This window comes from Podarcis gaigeae, assembly GCF_964106915.1.
Source record: "Podarcis gaigeae genome assembly, chromosome: 2".
In the NCBI taxonomy this organism is placed as follows: Eukaryota; Metazoa; Chordata; class Lepidosauria; order Squamata; family Lacertidae; genus Podarcis; species Podarcis gaigeae.
Genome location: NC_139679.1, coordinates 53,440,619 through 53,459,351, shown reverse-complemented (window position 1 = coordinate 53,459,351; position 18,733 = coordinate 53,440,619). Strand labels below are relative to the sequence as shown.

Here is an 18,733-nt window from a genome sequence, read left to right as displayed (position 1 = left end):
AAAGCAAAACTTGAAGATGTTATCGCATATTAGATGTAATCTGACATATCTACCCACACAGGGACAAGACTTATTCGGCTAACAGAAAAACATGCCTGTGTTTTTAGTCTTTTAATAAGAGTTTCACAATGCTTTTTTTATCAGGCTAAACAAATCATAGTAGAATTGCTATTTTCACTATCACTTCTGATGATCCCATATGCTTAAGGGTCTAGTCCACCCATTTCAGCTGCCCTTAGCCTTGGATCTCCAGCATCTCTAATATTTCTAAGCAAATGGGCAAAAAAAACAAAAACAAAGTCATCTCTTCTGCCTGCTTTTTAAAGTCTGGAAATAGCACTGGTGACACATATATTACCTTGCTAATATTTATTTCCTTAACTTTCCCAGCCATGCTTGAAACATGAATAAGCAAGCATATTCACTCTCGTCTTGGACTCTAAATAACTCTTTTCCTTATCGCGCACATCACAGAAAATAAACCATTATTTAAATTGCACATTGTATATCTACAATGGCTACACATGTACATATGCCAGCAAAATCAGTAGCAGGTCAGCTGTGCTACATCTTGACAGAATTCTGCGGCTCTCTGTCCTCTCTGGAACTACTAATTATTGCATTCATGACTACAGTACTTTTTTCTGCTACACCACTATTCTAGGACTATGAGGATAGGGACACTTTGGCCTACAAGCTGGTGATTCCACATCCTTGTTCTACAAGACGGCTCAGTCTTGCTGTGGCTATAATGAGTTCCCATGCCAGCACGACTGCTTCAAAAAGGCATGTGATACTGGAAGGTAACTCTCCATAACAGGCTGGAGATGCATGTAGTCACCAAAGCCATAAGCTAGGTGGTTATACTCACCACAGGCTTTGGCATGCACACAGTGTCTACCCACAGACCTATATTCACTGTATCAACTAGTACTAGTCAAACCATCGGTCCATCTTAATCAATATTGTCTACACCCAAGTGCCTGGGGGTTGAATACAGCTCTCGAGGTTTCCCTATCTGACCCTTGGGACTGCTTCTGTCCCCCTAGCCTCCCCAGGCCACACTGGCCACACTCCATGACCTCCTCAAGGGCTTTTGTCAGTCTGGAATGTGCCTTTGCAACGAGACAATGCTTCTTTCTTGGCTGGAGAATGGAGAGATGGGGGAAGCAGAAACCTCTGAGTTTTGCAGGGGTGGAATGCAGCCTACTGTATAAAAGTAAGAGTCATACCTTTTGCTTTACTGGCTTCTGGCTCTGGCCCCATTCACCTTAGGCATGTGGTCTCTGGAAGGTTCCACATGAGGGAATGTACAAAGAGAGAGAGCACAAGGAACTGAGCCAGAAAAATTTCAAAAGGCAAAATAAACCTAAGATTTTAAAACACCATTCACTGTTACCATTTTAAATAAATACATCTATACTTCCTATGTCGTTGCTTTCTGTATTAATCTCAAAGGCTGTTTTGCTCATTTGAGTACACTGAAGTATGACCCTTGGATTCTATTCGTACTTTAGTACTGTTTATACACCAGTCAGGGATGCAGGTGGCGCTGTGGGTTAAAGCCTCAGCACCTAGGACTTGCCGTTCGAAAGGTCGGCGGTTCGAATCCCTGCGGCGGGGTGCGCTCCCGCTGCTCGGTCCCAGCACCTGCCAACCTAGCAGTTCGAAAGCACCTCCGGGTGCAAGTAGATAAATAGGGACCGCTTACCAGCGGGAAGGTAAACGGCGTTTCCGTGTGCGGCTCTGGCTCGCCAGATGCAGCTTTGTCACACTGGCCACGTGACCCGGAAGTGTCTCCGGACAGCGCTGGCCCCCGGCCTCTTGAGTGAGATGGGCGCACCAACCCCAGAGTCTGGCAAGACTGGCCCGTACGGGCAGGGGTACCTTTACCTTTACCTATACACCAGTCAACATTTTAAATAAAAATTTCACATAACTGACTTACTAACCCAGTTTCTACAATATATTTATCTTTTCTAAGGAATTGTTGGTAATTATCCCTGCTGGAACATTGATTATTTGTTTATTTGTTCATTCTACCTATCCAACTGCGTTCCCTAGGCAGTTCAGAGCATGTTAAAAACAATAAATCCCCATCATGAAAAACCAACCATACAAAATATTCAAAACAGTATGAAAACAGCAGCTGGAAGTTTTGCTCCAGCATAAGACCACATACAAGGACAATTCTAATTCAAGATCCAAAGTTTTTTTGGGGGGTGGGGTACAGTTAAAAGCGTATTAAAAGGCCTGTGAGACTTAACCTAGCACCCAAGAGAATAACATAGGCACCAGGTGAGCCCCTCTGGGAAGGGCATTCTGTAGACAGGATATCACCAACAAAAAGGCCAAATTCCTAGTAACCACTCAAAATTGGTGGGGAAATTTGAAGCCTCCTATGCAAATAGTAATATTTGGTGGGAACATTTGGTGGAAGATGGTCAATGAAGTAATCAGGCCTCAAGTCACTTAGGGAGAAACACACAAACACACACACACACACACACACACACACAGTAAAGCACATGCGGGGAGAAGACAGGGAATCGTTTCATCCAGCAAGCTGAGATGCTTCTGCCTATGGAATGATCGCCAGAGAGCTACAATGAATCCCTCCTTCCATTTCTTTTTAAATTGTCATTAAAAATTTTAAAGATGACACCCTGTCTCTCCCCATACCCTTGCAGAGGACAAACTGTAAGGAGCTGAGAAATGTATCAAAGTCTGACAGGGGACAATGAGAGGTCTTGGAGATAATTAATGAGTTGACAATATAAATAAAAGAAGAGCCCTGCTGGATCAGACCAAAAGGATTTATTTTTATTAATTATTATTACCATTATTATTATTATTATTATGGCCTCAGAAATTGTATGACTCTTGAACTATGAGCCTCTGCTATGAGTCTTGGGACTTCCAGGCAATTCCACATAGAAGGAAATGAGTTGGTATGTACCAGGAGAATGAAAGCTGGAAGGAAGTGAAGCCTTCCTCTAACTCCCAGTAGACTTCATTAAGCTGAATACTTCTTGGACTCCTGCTTCGGCTAATGAGACACTGACACTGCATCCCAACTTCTACACCATCAATTCATAATGCGTTGTTATTATGACCCTGTAGTATTACCCACAGTCCACTGTCCTTGAGGATGACTACCCTATATATTTTTGAAATACATTATGAGATTCAGGTAAGATTCAGGTGCACCATTACAGTGTAATGGAAACAGGAATTAAACTAAGTTTTGAGATACAAACTCCCAGACCTGTACATTTACTTCATTGATCCATACTTTATTCTGAAAAGCTGATTAGTACAGTGCATACACATAAAATCAACATAAAAATATTGTATTGTATTGTAATCATACTGCATTGTATTCCTATATGAGGCCTAAACCCAAATGCAAAGCTGATTTGCTTAATCACATTTAAACAATATCAAACTTACATTACAATTAACCTATTGCATGAAAAACACATAAATTGTTCCACATAACATGTCTAGTATTTGTATTCCAGTATCTCTGACACCAAGAATCTGTTTCTCCAGTATAGTTAAAGGATTACTGGAAAACAGCTAAAATGCAAAACCTGAAGTAAATCTTCATTTCCTTGTTGCTTTGTTTCCTAAACCCATCCAAAAATGGTTTCATCCTAATGAAAAAGGGAGATTAAAAAAAACCTTTGGTTATGAATCTCTTGTTTACAATAAACAGGCTTATGGAATAGTTATCTTTGGAAGAAGTCTGCTTTGCAAAGCAGCTGCTTAATTGCTCAATGCCTAGACAACTTCAGGAGTTTCTGTACTGCTGTTTCTAGTTAAGTTTGACCAGATGAGATGGGCAAAGAGACAGAAGGCTCCTTTGTTCTGTCAACCATCAGCTCTTAAGATGGTTCCTGATGAAATTACAATATAGAGCAAATTAAGGAAGAACTGCAGCATAGTCAAACCATAGTGCATGCATAGATGAAGTGTGGGAAATATATCCAATATTTCCTACATGTTAAGAGTTGGATCCTACCAGAAACATTTTCCTTCCACAGAATTCTATGAGCAGGGACTATTCTCCTGGTTTGGATCCCATATCAACCCAAAAATTTGGACTAGATTCAAATACAGTGGTGCCCCGCAAGACGAATGCCTCGCAAGACGGAAAACTCGCTAGACGAAAGGGTTTTCCGTTTTATGAGCTGCTTCGCAAGACGAATTTCCCTATGGGCTTGCTTCGCAAGACAAAAACGTCTTGCAAGTGTGTTTCCTTTTTCTTAACACTGTTAATACAGTTGCAACTTGACTTCGAGGAGCAACTCATAGAACACAGTGTACATAGTAGCCTTTTCTGAGGTTTTTAAAGACTCTGGTGATTTTTGAAGCTTTTCCAAAACTTCTTTTGCAGCCATTTGGTAAGTTAAGCTTTTAAAACTTTTTTTGGGGGGGTTGGATTTTGGGTTGGGGTGTTTGGAATTCAAGGACTTGGTGTTGGGGAGGGGTTTGCAAGAATCTGGAAGCTTGTGGTTTCTTTCCTGCATTTTTATGATTTTCTGTGACCATTGGGCCACTCTACTGTTTTTTTAAAAAAAATCTGGGTTTGAATTTTGAAATGCTCTTTACAGTATGTGTGACTTTAAAGAGCACTTAATAAACTTTTGTTGTACCAAATTTGGCTTTGTTTGGACTTTTTTTGACCATAGGAACGCATTAATTGGTTTTCAATGCATTCCTATGGGATTTCATGCTTCGCAAGACGAAAAATTTGCTAGACGAAAAAATTTGCGAGGCACCACTGTACCTCATTCCATTAGCAGAAGCCAACACAAGGTTTCCCCCGTCTCCTCCCCACACCTGCTGTTGAGGGTTACAAGATTCCCCAGAAGAGCATTCCTCCAGGCAAGTACAAATCCTTGTTCTGAAAGAACAATCACCTTAGCAATAGGTTGAATTCCACCCAATATTTCTTGGGGTGGTATTCAACTAGGATCTAACTTATTCATGCTCATTAGTTTACATGGGTCTACTCTGAGTAAAACATAGCTGAATACTGCCCTTAGACTTAATTCAATTGTTTTTAAATCATGTTGATACCACAGTTTACAAACATTTGAAAATATTTAGCTCCAAAACCTGCAAAGTATCTAGGTGAAAAAAATATTTGTCTTGGCAGTAGACCAACGAAATATAGTAAACAATGTAAATTCTGTATGGCTTTTGCCATTGCACAGTAAGATATATCCATGACTAAGATAGTTTACAAAACATAATATGCCCTTCCTACCAATAAGCAAAGCTTCTCATGGGCCACCTCTAGACAATTCAACATCAAAATGCCTCTCATATATATACCTGAGATAAGTTGATGATATGCATGTCACTTGGAATGATAAATTAACTCTCACAGAATTTTACCAGTTAACTGAAGCATTCCAAAAAGAGCATCAACATTTGCAATGCTAAATATATGAAGTGTACGGTCCATTGTCATCCCTGATTCTACAACTTTTGCTTACCTCTTTGTGAAAGTGTAGCCCTTATTAAATAATTTTCTATCACCATAATGTAACTGAAGCAGAGTTTTACTTACAGTGTCAATGCAAGAAGTCTCATTTTGTACACTCCCATTTACATCTCTGCCTGTGGAAGAATTTCATGAGAACACATATATTGCTTTCATTTGTATTGGAACTCTCATTACATTTCATCTGAAGCAATCTATGGTATTAAAATTGCAATAATCACCTTTAAAGAAAACAATTTACAGAAATAGCAAAATGTGGCATTAATAATCTTGCTTTTACTATATAAACAAAAGTGCAAAACAATAGCTGTTTGGTGCAAAATAGAGGCTTCTTGATTCAGACATGTTGTTCTGCATTTGCAGTCCTACTGTGATTACTCCAATGTATTTTTACTACTTATCAGATAAAGAATTCAGATCAATAGGAGACTTATCTCCTTAGTGCAATATTGTGCAAAATCTGCTAATTAGAAAGAAGGCATTCGAATCAAGTGCTTTCAGCTACGGTAAATAGAGTTTAATAAGTGAGCCGCTATTAAAGCTCTGCAAAAATGAACTACAATTAGCACTGAGGGTAACATAATGGTGCCTTTCAAAAAGAAGCAAATTATAGCCAAAGATTATTGCCACTATGTAATTTCTAATGGATGATAACAACAATGGGCATCAGAAAATGCAAGTAAGGGGGGTGGGATTCCAATGTCCATTCCTTCCTCCTGGTGTACAATCAAAGCTCTCAACTCGGCCACGCTTACTATTGTCAAAGCCAGTGGAAGAGGGATGCATTTTTAAGTGATTCATATCTGTCAAGACAGAATGTTAGCTTTGGGCTTTCTTTTGTTTTTAAATAAAACACAAATGCTCTGGAAAACCCTATAACTCTTTTTTGTAATTTAGTGAGAAAGCAAGGCAGAAAAAGGCTGTAGGGGAACCTCAAGTATTATGAATCACAGCTGCTGCAGCAGCAGCAGCTGTAAACCGGGCAAACAGAACCTCAGTCACGAAGACCACAAATTAGTTCCTCTGCTTGCATAAAGTTATTGCAGTGGTTTGGGAATACAGGAACAGAGAGGGGACATATAAATAATACGACATTCAGAGAGTGAAATCCACCAAAAAGCCCCACTGGACATAGTTTAATTTGATACACACTTAACTGGAGTAAATTCCACTGGGTGGTATTCAACTAAGTTTTACTCTGAATAGACTCACTGTAATTAATGAACAATTAAGTTGGATCCATTCATTTCAACAGGCCTACTCTGAGTAAAATTGGTCGATTACTTAGAAGTGAACTCTGTGGAGTTCAGTGAGTGGTAAACACACATAGGAATTGGAAGTGCCACTCAAAACCATGGGATTTGCTTTCAGTCTAGGAGTGGGGCACAAGTACCTATTACTAATATTCTAAACGGCTTGTTGAATTTTGACTACTTACCTGAGCTTATCGGAGGAAATTAGATACTGGTTTAATACCCTAATCCTATAGTGAAGCAGCAATCCTATACACACTTATCTGGAGAAAGCCCTATTGAACACAGAGTGACTTACAGTAAAATCTTATGTATTTTTACTTGGAAGTAAGTGTCTGCACTAGCACAAAATCACTGTCATGGTACTGTCAATGTTTATGCTACTGTAATTGAAACCATGCTACTATAGCTGAAACCAGTCTACAATATTGGACTTTCCTAATAGATAATTAGAAATTCTAGCTAATTTAAGTTTGGCTATTTGGAGTTATATGGAATGTGAACAACAAAAGCAAATACAAAACACTGCTAACAGAAACTACCAATGGTTATTTCCAAATACCAATGCATATTCTATACTCACATAGTTTGCAGACCTCTATTGACATTAATGTAAGCTCAGCAGACAAACTGAGAATATGTCACTTTAAATTTAACACATAACACTTAATGGATTGGTAAATTTGTTTCCTAAAACTAATTAAACTGTGAAGCCAGAAATTCCAATTATGATTGTAAGCATAATATTGTGTTACTTTGAATTGTGCAGCAGCTACAAAGCTCTAATGGAAACTGCATCAATAGAATGTCAGTTTTAATTCATGCTTCATTTCCATCCATCCATTCATCATTCATTTGCATCCAGGCCTCAATTAGGCCGCAAATATTCTAATATTATATTAGGGTAAGTCATAGCCAGCATTCATTGGAAGCTCACTTGTTTATGTAATACTCATATATTATAAGCAGTCATCTTCTAATTTTACAGAAGAAACTCATATTCATGATAGATTTTGTATCAAACGAGTATGGCAGCATCTTTGTGCATCTCTCTTTTTTTAAAAAAAAATTATTTGATTTTACAAGTGAAAGGTTATAACAATGCCAAATACATAACCATATATAGAGATTTATCTGAATCTCCAGACTTCCCACCCTCCCCTCCACGGGTCCTATTGTCAACATTTTCAACTCCATAATATTTCATAATCCATATTTTGTATCTCTCCATATTGTCCATAGTATTTGTTACATAACAAGTGTTAAAATCCTGCTAATGTTTTCATCTGCTTACAGTGGTTTCTTAAATAAAATTTTCCCATTCCTTCTTGAAGTTTGTGCATTGTAAAATGAAAGTATGGAAAGGAGAGGTAGATGGTGTCAGCTGCGATAGCTAGTTTAATCCTGGAAAAGTAGCAGGTATCTCTTTTGCTAGGGAAGTTTAACGGTAAATTCTGCCCTCAACACCATCCCAGAGGCTCCAGAGAAAAGGAGTGACATTGTTATTTAAAGCAATATAAAATGAATACAGAAGGTAAACCTCAGTCACCACATGTCAGAACACATGTAAAATACTACTTCCAGACAATTATTCTGATAAATATCCAGAAGTGTTTTATAAATGTGCAATAGGTACTGAAAATAAGTAGTATCTATCTCTTATATTCAAATATAATTTATGGATGTTTTTGGGCACTAGTGCCTATGCAAGCCTGAGGCAGGGCTTTCTCTGTCCAAACTGAGTTCTGCCTGCAAGATCAGAGGAAGCCTGGAAATATTCGGAGGCATGTGTGCAATCTGCTCCCAAAGTACTTCATTGTGAGCTCTCCTTCTTAGAAGAAAGCCATTGTGTCCTGTATTAACTCAGTGCAGCATCACAGCAGTTTTCATAGGGAGCCCCTCATGAAACAATTCAAATTAGAACCCTATCCAACTAAACTTATCTCTGCTTCAAGTCTCATTCAAATCAGTGGAAACTCAATCATTCATGACCACCTTCTCCTTTTTATTTCAGGGGCATTAAGCCCAACTAACTTTAGTTAGATTAGGGCCACAGTTTTCAGATCCCAAGGAAACAAAGGAGTGGATGTTATTTAGCATGACAGAATGTAAAGTCCATCTTACCAGATGATACTGGTGAAATGTATGTCTGGATATCACCAGAACTTTCCACTCTGGGCATAGTAATGGAGTCAAGAGTACCACAAGAAGCTTACTTCTTACCTACCTTCACTTGGAAGTTCGCTACAGGACAGCAATCTGCTTCTAAAGTGTCCATTTTCTTCTATCATTTTAGAAATTACTTTACACACTCCAAGCCAGACTGTGGACTAGAAATAGAGATATGTGAGGTATGTCAACAGAACCACATTGCCTTACCTATTGATAAGAGTTTTTAAAATGTGAGAAAAAATAACACAAGTGCCTGTTTATTTACATTGTTAAATGACTGGCCTTAAAAATTATTGTCTTTTATTTTAAAAGGTCTAACCCTAAAAATGCATTATTTCACTTTTTGGTGTTACTTTGAGCTAGCACCTCCAAATCCGGTTCCCCACCCCCAGTAGGTATAGTCAAAGCTAGCTGCTGATTACTAAGAATTGTATCTTCTGGTGTGGTGGTGATATAAGTCTAGTATATGAGTGATAAAAGACTCATCTTTGTCCCTCCATGAAGCAAACCTCTTTCCTAACAGTATTTTCCAGAGCTATTTAGAACCAGCTTTTACATCATGGATTAGCAATAACACAGACAGTACTGACATTTCAATATTGACTGTATCTGTGTTGTCTGCTAACCTTCCAGGTCAGTATTCTTGCTTGCATTTCACTCCCACTTCCTTTTTGTTTCAGTACCAATCTTTGCATATTTCCTATTTATATTTGCTTCCTCTTTCAGAATTTCAACAGAAAGGTTTTTCCCCTTAGTAAACGTTGGGGTTGTTCAATTGCATCCCTTGCATGCATGTACATGTGATGCTGTTTGCAAAAAAAAAAAAAAAGGAAAGGGAACCACGAAACAGAATTCTTGAATAGCAGGGCTCCAGGACTGTAAAAAGAGAGTGTAATATTGGGCTGTAAGTTTTGACTAGGAGGATGAGATTCAGGTTCAGCTCCCTATTGAGGAAAGAAACTTGGGCTAGTTTCTCTCACTAACCACTCTCTCACTAACCAAGCCTACCAGGTTGTAGCAAGGACAAAGACAGAATCCCATTTACACCACCTTGAACTCTCTGGAGGCTGCAAATACACAGACCAAACGACATAGCATAGTTTGGCTTCTACTAAAATGTCACACAAAATTATCTGTGTCATGTTGCAGAGCAGCAATGGAATAAGAGAGAAAGGATCCATAATCAATGGTATGTGCCATACCAGTGGGAATCAGTCAACAAAAATATTGTATGTAGACAAATCATGCCAGAACTTGTATTTATTTAACAGTGGGGGGGTTTTGGAATTTAATGAGATGGAAGATTTTGCATGAAAAAAGTTTGTGCATACAGATCACAGAAGGTGGTGTGGACTGTGCAGCACCTTCTCACATGAAGCAGCAGATTGTTTAACAAGCAGCCACAGCCATAGACAGATATACATATATAGTCTCACAGTCACACACACTATTTCACACATATGTGTATATTTCACAAAGAGCCCCCGGTGCCTCTAGGCACATGGGTATATGTTCCAAATGAAATGTGTTTGCCTCCTTCACAGTTTAACATGTGCATTGTGTGTACATGTTAAGAATACAGCTCATAAATCAGCCCATGGTGGTAAAACAAAACACTTCTTTTAACCAATGCAACTAAAGTAGAAACTGGCACTGACATCAAGCTGAAAATGTAATTCATGTACATTCAAAAACATGCTAACACAGTTAAAATTACTACTCTGTGATACATTCAATTACACAATTTGAATCACATCAATGAAAGTAGCAGAAGCCTAATGATAATAAGAGAGACTACGAGTTAGCCTTACTTCTAATGCTGAATTATAAGGCAAATTCCTTGTCCTTCTTGCAAAATATTGAATAGATAAACCATATAACAAGATGTTAAAATATTCCTTTGAAGGAAGTAGTTTTCCTCATTATTTTAAATCATGGATCAGTGACATTTGAATAAATTAAATCTGAGTTGATTACTTTACACGTAATAAAACTATTAATCAGTTGTCAATTTAACAAACATGTCTGGTTTTATCCTCAGGCACTAGGTGAACTTTTCAGAGAGCACAGAATCACATTTATGATACAGAATGAAATGTGGCTTTCTACTAATATAGACTCTAGTCTCTTTTCCAATCAATATATCCTTATATATTGCTTCCCATCCTTTGGGAGGAAAGGTGGGAAATAAATTTATAATTAAAAAATTGGATGACCATTGCATTTTCCAAACTTTTAAAGCTGATCCTTCTTTTCTAAACATACTTGCCCTTCTAGAATCTTGCCCTCCTCAGCAAAAACTGCACCAACTATCACCGTATCAGATGATCATATGGAGATTATCATGCATAATGACAGGCATCCCACTGCTACATGTGAGAATCTGTGGGTTAGGGTGAATGGATATAAAACTGATTGTGTAATCAGCCATTACAGCTGCTGTGAATAGTCGCTGTGCTTATTTGGTATACAGTTAGACTCAACCAAAATGTCAGACTGTACATTTTGCATTTAATTGTCATTTAATCCAACTTTCACATTCCACCCCCCTTTATTCCAGAGGTGGGGAACATTTTTCAACCCGAGTCACATTCCCACAAGACCAACCTTCAAGGGGCCACATGGTAGTGGTGGACTGGGAATAACAAGTCAAACAGGCATATAAAATCAAGAAATATGCTACAATAGGACAAGAGAAACATGTGCTTAATTTGAGCCTGATCTTAGTCCCACCCAACTGTTTTTAGTGCCTGGGCGTAATTCTGCAATATGAGAAATGGGACATGAGTGCTGTTGAGCATGGGCAGAGTACTTTCCCTTCACTGCAAATTAATCACATCTGGGATTAGAGAAAGGCACTTCCAATTCACCAAAATAATTTCTAGGCAATCTTAAACCCTGACATTTTATCACTCTCTTCTTCATCTTATCACTCTTCAGTATTTTAAATTCACCCACAACTGAGAACATAATCTGCTTTCTTAACATATTATCCTCTTCTGAAGCAACACTCAGTGTACAGAACAATAAAGCCTCATCCTCCATAGAGAACCACTCTCATATTACACCTTAGCAGGGCCCAATTGGGTAGGGGACAGCTTCAAAGAATGCTGTAATGGCTAAACAGTTCTGGAACGGACTGCAAAGCATCTTCATTTTTTATTTCTAGTGCCATTGTGCTGATGTTCTACCTCTTTCTTTTGATGCCTGATCTCACTGTTATCAACTTCCCAGGAAGGAGGAAATTCAAATGCATCTCCTTGAGTTTCCTTGCAGCCACCTATTAAAAGAGTTGGGTTTTATTTGCCACTGTGTTTGTTTCAGCTACTAATATCAAACTGCTAATATGTGGCTGTGAAACATCACAGATTTAAATCAGATCATGTAGCTCTAATTAAAATCTTATTTCCCCCCACCTTCCCTTGCAATCATGGTGCAAGTATAGGAGCCAATCTCTCACAAACCACTTTGAAAGATCAATATTTCATATCACTTCAAAGCATGAATGTCAGCCTTGCAGAGGGTACAGCATAATGCTGCATTACGAAGCTCATCTTGTTCTTCAGATAGTAGCTGGAAACGAAGGCAAGATGGCAATCAGAATTGGGGGTGGGGGGGAAGAATTCAATATGTTTCCTGCTGCTGCTGTGAGAAAGGCTTTTTACTGCAGTACAAATGGGGGGAGGGTTTCTAATGTCTTTAGATGTGCCGAAAAATATCATTAGAACTACCGTTAAGGTTCTTGTTCTTCAAGGGCTAGAGGGAATCATTGGATGGGTTTGCCCTCCTACCTGCAGGACTATGCAAACAGGGCCATCTTAAGTATATCCAGCACGGTGGTGCAAAGATCCCTCCAGTGCCGCCGCCCCCCCCCCCCCGGTTTCCCAGAGTTGGCAACCTTTTTACTGCGCTGCTGGCAGCTTTGCGGGGCTGGAGGAGGCAGGCAGCGGCTGGAGGGTGGATCCTCCGGCGGGGAAGAGGCGTAGGCTCCGGGCGTGGCACTGCTTCAGCAAGACGGGCAAGGGCAGTGAGCTGATGCCGGGAGGTGCTGCGTCCAGCCTGCCTCTTCCCTGACGCCCTCCAGAACTTGGCACCCTGGCACCCCGCACCACTTGCCTCTATGGGCAAGGTGCTCCTGTATGCAAATAAAGTTGCTGCAATCCTATATCTGCTTACCTGGGAGCAAGCCCCAATGAACTTAATGGAAACTATTTCTGAGGGGATATATATATCAAACAATTAATTTTTTATAAGTGAATGATTTTCCAGCATTTGTAGACATTGTATTACGTTCTGAAAAATAATTAATTTAAATCACGATATACTCCTTAATAGTGAAATGATTGACTAAGACTACTAGCCTAGTACATCATGTCTTCCCCAAATCTGTTCTAGAGGGTCGGGGAAAACCCTCAGAACAATGCACGGGGAAAGAAATGGGAGACTGTTCCATCTGGCAAGCAGATATGGTTGCAGTGAGGTCATAGCTTGATGCTGAATGCCATCCATGATTTTAGAAATAAATTTAAACCAAATTGAATTGGAGTGTGTAGAGTCAGTAAGATTGAATACATGTATTTCTCAGGGAGAATTTCAGCAGGTGCAGGTTCTCCTGCTAGTGACAAGAGGAACATATTAAATCCACCAGATGGAGACAAAAGTCCTGTTGAAAAAAATTGTGTAAACAAGGAAAGTCATACTAATTTCTGGCCCTTGTGTTTGTTTGTTTGTTTATAAAAGCTTTCCCCCCTTCTTTCACCTTAAGGTCCAAAGGCAGGCTATAATAATATAATATAGTTATAAAAACAGACAAAACCATTAAAATTACATTTATGTAAAGATGTAAAGCCATTCCAAATGGAAATCTATAAAATCAGCCAGAGCCAGATCCGCCCCCCACCAAAAAAACCAACAACCTGTCAAAGGTCAGAGTAGGGGATGGATCTTCAACATACAGAGAAGGCTTCATAGCTGTAAAATGAAGATGTTGGAGAAAAACCTCTGCAGTGAGTTCCACAAGTTAGGGACTGTCACAGAGAAAGCTCGTTATCCACAGGCTAGTAAAACTACCAAAGGAGCCCCCTCTGGAGATCTTAACAACTCAGGTTGGCAGGAATGGAGCGTTCTTTTGGATATTTGGGGCCTAAGTCATTTAGACACTAATGTGTTTAAATGCATCTTGATACGGGCCTGACAACAAACTGGCAACCAGTCTTGCATTGACACATGAAGAAACTTTAAAAAAAAAAAAAAACCTGAGGGCCGGGAGGTTGCTGTCTCTCTATTTATTTTAACGGGGCAAGACTTGGTATTGCAAGCTGTTAGAAATAAAATGAAAAGGCAGGCCCAGCTTCTTAGTCAGCAGAACTACTTCCCACTCCTCAAGGGAGCACAATCCTATGCAAGGGGAAATCCCACATTCAAAATGGACAAGAAATGATTCCGCCCACCAGTTCCTTCATCCGGATTATTGTGAGACCCTCACCACCCCAAGGCAGAACTACCATGGAAGGGGATATGCAAGTATTGCAAACAGGGCCAGATTTAGGTTTGATGAGGCCCTAAGCTACTGAAGGTAATGTGGTCCTTTATATGTCCAGCTGTCCTTTGTTAACTACAAATTGCCGCTGTTTTTTGTGTTGAATGTATGCTATATGGTAATTTATGCACCTAATAGGTATCTAGGGACGCGGGTGGCGCTGTGGAGCCTAGGACTTGCCGATCAGAAGGTCGGCGGCTCGAATCCCTGCAACGGGATGAGCTCCTGTTGCTCGGTCCCTGCAGTTTGAAAGCACCTCAAAGTGCAAGTAGATAAATAGGTACCACTGTGGTGGGAAGGTAAACAGTGTTTCCGTGCGCTGCTCTGGTTCGCCAGAAGCGGCTTAGTCCTGCTGGCCACATGACCCGGAAGCTGTATGCCGGCTCCCTCGGCCAGTAAAGCGAGATGAGTGCCACAACCCCAGAGTCGGCCACGACTGGACCTAATGGTCAGGGGTCCCTTTACCTTTACTAGGTATCTAAAGCCATTTGCTCATAACAAAATATGTAATTTATCAAAGTAATTGTTGAACTTAAATACAATTAAGAAGTATGTTAATAGTGAAATTGGGGGGAGGGGAAAGAGAGTGGGGCTGTAAGCTATAGCTTGTTTAGCTTATACGTAAATCCGGCACTGACTGCCAACCCTCGCCATTAACACCACGAGGCAATGCCGGCGAGGACACGCGGCCTCCTGTCCTGCGCTCTGCTCGTACCCGCTTCTTCCTGGCCATCGGAGTCTGTGGAGTTGGCAGCCGCCGCCTCCGCCTTGCTGCTCCGCCCTTCCCGTGGCGACGGCGGTGGCTTGACCCCAACCAGCCTCTCGGCTCTAGGCCTCTTCGCCTCGCCTCCTCCCTCCCAGCCTCTCCCGACCCCCTTCGCTCTCGCCTCGCCAGGGGCTTTCAGCCCCAAGCAGGGGCTCCCTCGTTCCCCGGAGGGATCGGCTGCACCCCGAGAGCCTCTTCTGCCCGAGAGCGCGGCAGCGAGAGACGTGCCCGAGAGGCTGGACGCCTCCGGGTCCCTCAGGTGGCCGCCGCCGCCATAACGAATCACATTGCCGCAGCGGTGGCTGCCGAAACTGTTCACATAAAGCACCCGCCGCGACCTGCCCCTTCCCAGGCCAGAGCTGGCCTTCATTCCGAGGGAAGCGGAGCCTTCGATAAGGGGCTTTCTCCTGTCGGGCATACAAACGGGGAGGAGTTGTGGGGTGAGCCAATGAGGAGAAGTGGGGCGCCCGCACTGTCCCCTCAGAGAATCCTGGGCCCTGTGGTTTGTGCAGGGTTGTTGGAAAGACTAATTCTGTGAGGGAAAACTACATTGCCCAGAATTCTTTGAGGGTGGGGGGGGGGATGTGTCTGGAATGGGGGGGGGGTTCCTGAAAATTGCACAGCCTTAAGCGTTGGGGTCAAGGAACACAAAATGAGAACACACATATTCATATTAAAGACAGCTTTTCCCAAGCTGGCCTCCAAACATTTTTTGGACTACAACTCCCATCATGCCCTGCCACTGGGCAGGCTAGCTGGCAGGGGTGGTTGGCTGTTGGGAGCCCATTGTCATCTGGCTGTGCTAAGAATATTCCTGGGTGACTCATACTGCAGCAGCAGCAGCAGCAGTGAGTAAGCAACTTGTTTCCACGGAGGGGATTGAACGTCAAAATATTCCAGCTTCTTGCAGTGAAGAAAGCGTGTATTTATATTTAGCTCATCATCATCTGACAGCCAGGGTGTCAAGAAGAAGCTATCTGAGCGAGCAACATAGAGGCTCTGCACCAAGTCCATTAGAGTAGAAGCATCCAGACTGCAGTAAATGTGTTTCTCTTTTGCTTTTCTTACCAGTCCAGTATGGTAAGCACAATTTGCAAACGACAGCATATGAATCACCTTAGCACCTCTGTAGGTGCTCAGGGGGCTAAGATTTATTACAGGAAAGAGGAGACAGTTTGGCACTGGGAATCAGGGCTGCCTTCAGGTGTCTTCTAAAATTCAGATTTCCTGGACATCTGGAAATGAAAATGACAAAAGTTTATTTCCTTGACATCTGATGGGAGGGCGTTCAACAGGGCAGGCTCCACCACCGAGAAGGTCCTCTGCCTGGTTCCCTGTAACCTCACATCTCACAGTGAGGGAAGCACCAGAAGCCCCTTGGAGCTGGACCTCAGTAATGGGCCTGTAATGGCTGCTGCAGAGACAGGAGGGGCCTAACACAAATAGGATCACATTCTCCAGAGATTACATAATTCACCAAATCCACAAGTCAGACAGGGACTTCACATACACTGCTTCAAACAAACTTTCTATATAGAACATCCCACTATATATTTTTTTAACCTACATCTTCCTTGCAGAAACATAACTGCAGTCTTCTCATTCACACCCACTCTACCAGCTAACAGGCTTGTGCTGCCACGTTAGTTTTCCTACTCTGAAGCTGCGGCCTGTGAGCTTTAGAATCAGCCAGGGTGCTGAGACCATATGATTTGTGAAGGGCCCTGAACTGCAGAGGGTTATATGCAGCTCTCTATAACTGTCTAGTTTGCCCTTCAAGCACATGATGATTGAGGATTACCAGGAATGGAATGATCATTGCACTGAGCCACAGAGGAATCACAACATGACTATTAAATTGCCACAAAAGACTGGTGGGAGGAAGCCGGTTAATAATCACACGGAAAACATTCTTGCTTGAGCACATTGCAGTTTGCTGCTGTCTACAAATTGTGGGCTTGTAATGCACAAGTCATCAGACATCTCCTTAATACTCACTATGCAAGAAATAAAATGAAATACTATGCAGTATTTCATCTGGATTTTGTGTCAGTCTTGCACTGGCTACAGAAAGGTACTCCGAGAAAGACAGTAAAAAAGGAGCAAGGTGGGGGAATGTGCCAGTTGAGTAAAAGGTAGTGTTTTACAGCAGTGAATTCAGCTAAGCAATTTTGACTATTTGTAAAGCCATATTTATTGCTTTTCACATGGAGCATTTCACGAGGTGATAATGAGCTCTATCACAACATTTGCTGGAACTAGCGGTATATCTTATTTATTTAACTGTTTTTAAAATTACAGCATCTGCATATATTTGTGTGAGGTTTTCTTCAGGTTAAAGACCTTTAAATACAGTGGAGTTTTCACTATAACAAAATGCAACTCCATTAAAGGATGCAAACTGTTGTTCATAGACAAACCATAAGATGGCAGGCTTAGCTATCAAAACACATATATACAAAGATAGAGGAGAGAGAGGGAGGGAGAGGGAGAGAGAATCTGGTGAGATGGTGGGGATTATTGTAACAAGCCCATCCCTTAGGTATTCCAGAACAGTAGTGTATTTTTATGTTGCAGGTAAAATGTCATGCTGGCATAAGCACAACTTGCAGACACAAAGCAAAATGGTTTGCCATGAGTGACAGATAATTTGCTTCCCCACAGAGCAAGAAAGGCCTATCACAATCTCAAGATACTTATTCAACAAAAATGAGAGCCCATAAAAAGAAAATAATGACCAATGAATGAATGAGAATAAAATTACTTCTCAGTATTTTTAAGTATGTTCAGAACAGCCATTCCAAGGAAAATGTATGTGATACAAAACAGGTAGGACGTGCAAACTGGCCTGCACATTAACAAAATGAAAATTCAGCTCAAGTGAGAGAAGAAACCAGTTGCCCCAATTTTTTTTTCTTATGCAATACAAACTTAGCACTCTGGTGAGCAGACGCCAGTGAGTCTGATTACAAGATGTTCTTTTATTGACTATTATACTGAATGAATGGAAAAGGTACCACAATCCTAGAAACTATAGTCCTGGTTGACTTCTGCATTCCAGGTGCTCTTGCCTCCAGTAACTGGCCACTGAATTAAATCTCACATTAGCCACGCCCTTCCCCCCCCCCCCCGAGAAAAAGAGAGTTACCTAACATTTTACAAGACTGATACTGCTTGGCCAATACAGTGTTTAATGCCAAGCATACGGTATGCACTAAGAACTGTGCTGACAACAGCATCCTGGAAGGTTCAGAGTGTACGTTAGGTAGGCAAAATGTGTGGGACAAGAAACAAATCAGCTGGAAAATGAGCATTGGCCTGGGTGTGGGGTCAAGTCAGCAGTAGACTTTGTAAAGCATTTCTTAAAGAGCTTGGAAATGATTTACAGAGAGATTGTGCCTTGACAATTAATGGCAGAAAGGAGGTTTCTGTCAAGCTGCTCCCTACAACTGGAACCAATAGAATGAGAAAAGGGGGTGATATCA

The 18,733-nt window shown here is 41.1% G+C and overlaps 1 protein-coding gene across 2 annotated transcripts; it reads right to left on the bottom strand.

Moving 5' to 3' along the window:
* Nucleotides 1-3,275: 3,275 nt before the first annotated feature.
* On the bottom strand, nt 3,276-15,809 carry LOC310839612 (uncharacterized protein C5orf47). 2 transcript variants are annotated; one of them, XM_083728313.1, is made up of 5 exons: nt 15,156-15,809; nt 12,135-12,223; nt 8,999-9,101; nt 5,585-5,634; nt 3,276-3,659 (listed from the first exon to the last, which is right to left on the bottom strand). In XM_083728313.1, exons 1-5 carry the CDS (start codon nt 15,664-15,666, stop codon nt 3,633-3,635), a joined length of 780 nt encoding a protein of 259 aa, XP_083584439.1. In that variant the 5' UTR covers nt 15,667-15,809; the 3' UTR covers nt 3,276-3,632. The 2 variants fall into 2 exon arrangements, with proteins under 2 accessions (XP_083584439.1, XP_083584440.1); XM_083728314.1 differs by having other exon boundaries at nt 15,198-15,802.
* Between the last annotated feature and the right edge of the window lie 2,924 nt (nt 15,810-18,733).

Excerpts from the sequence above, each read along its gene's own strand:
- LOC310839612 (XM_083728313.1), bottom strand. The coding sequence starts at position 15,666 with ATGCCCGACAGGAGAAAGCCCCTTATCGAAGGCTCCGCTTCCCTCGGA. Across the intron at positions 5,635-8,998 it reads TAGCGAACTTCCAAGTGAAG|GCAGAGATGTAAATGGGAGT; the intron begins GTAGGTAAGAAG and ends ATTCTTCCACAG. Across the intron at positions 3,660-5,584 it reads AGACTTCTTGCATTGACACT|GATGAAACCATTTTTGGATG; the intron begins GTAAGTAAAACT and ends CTTTTTCATTAG.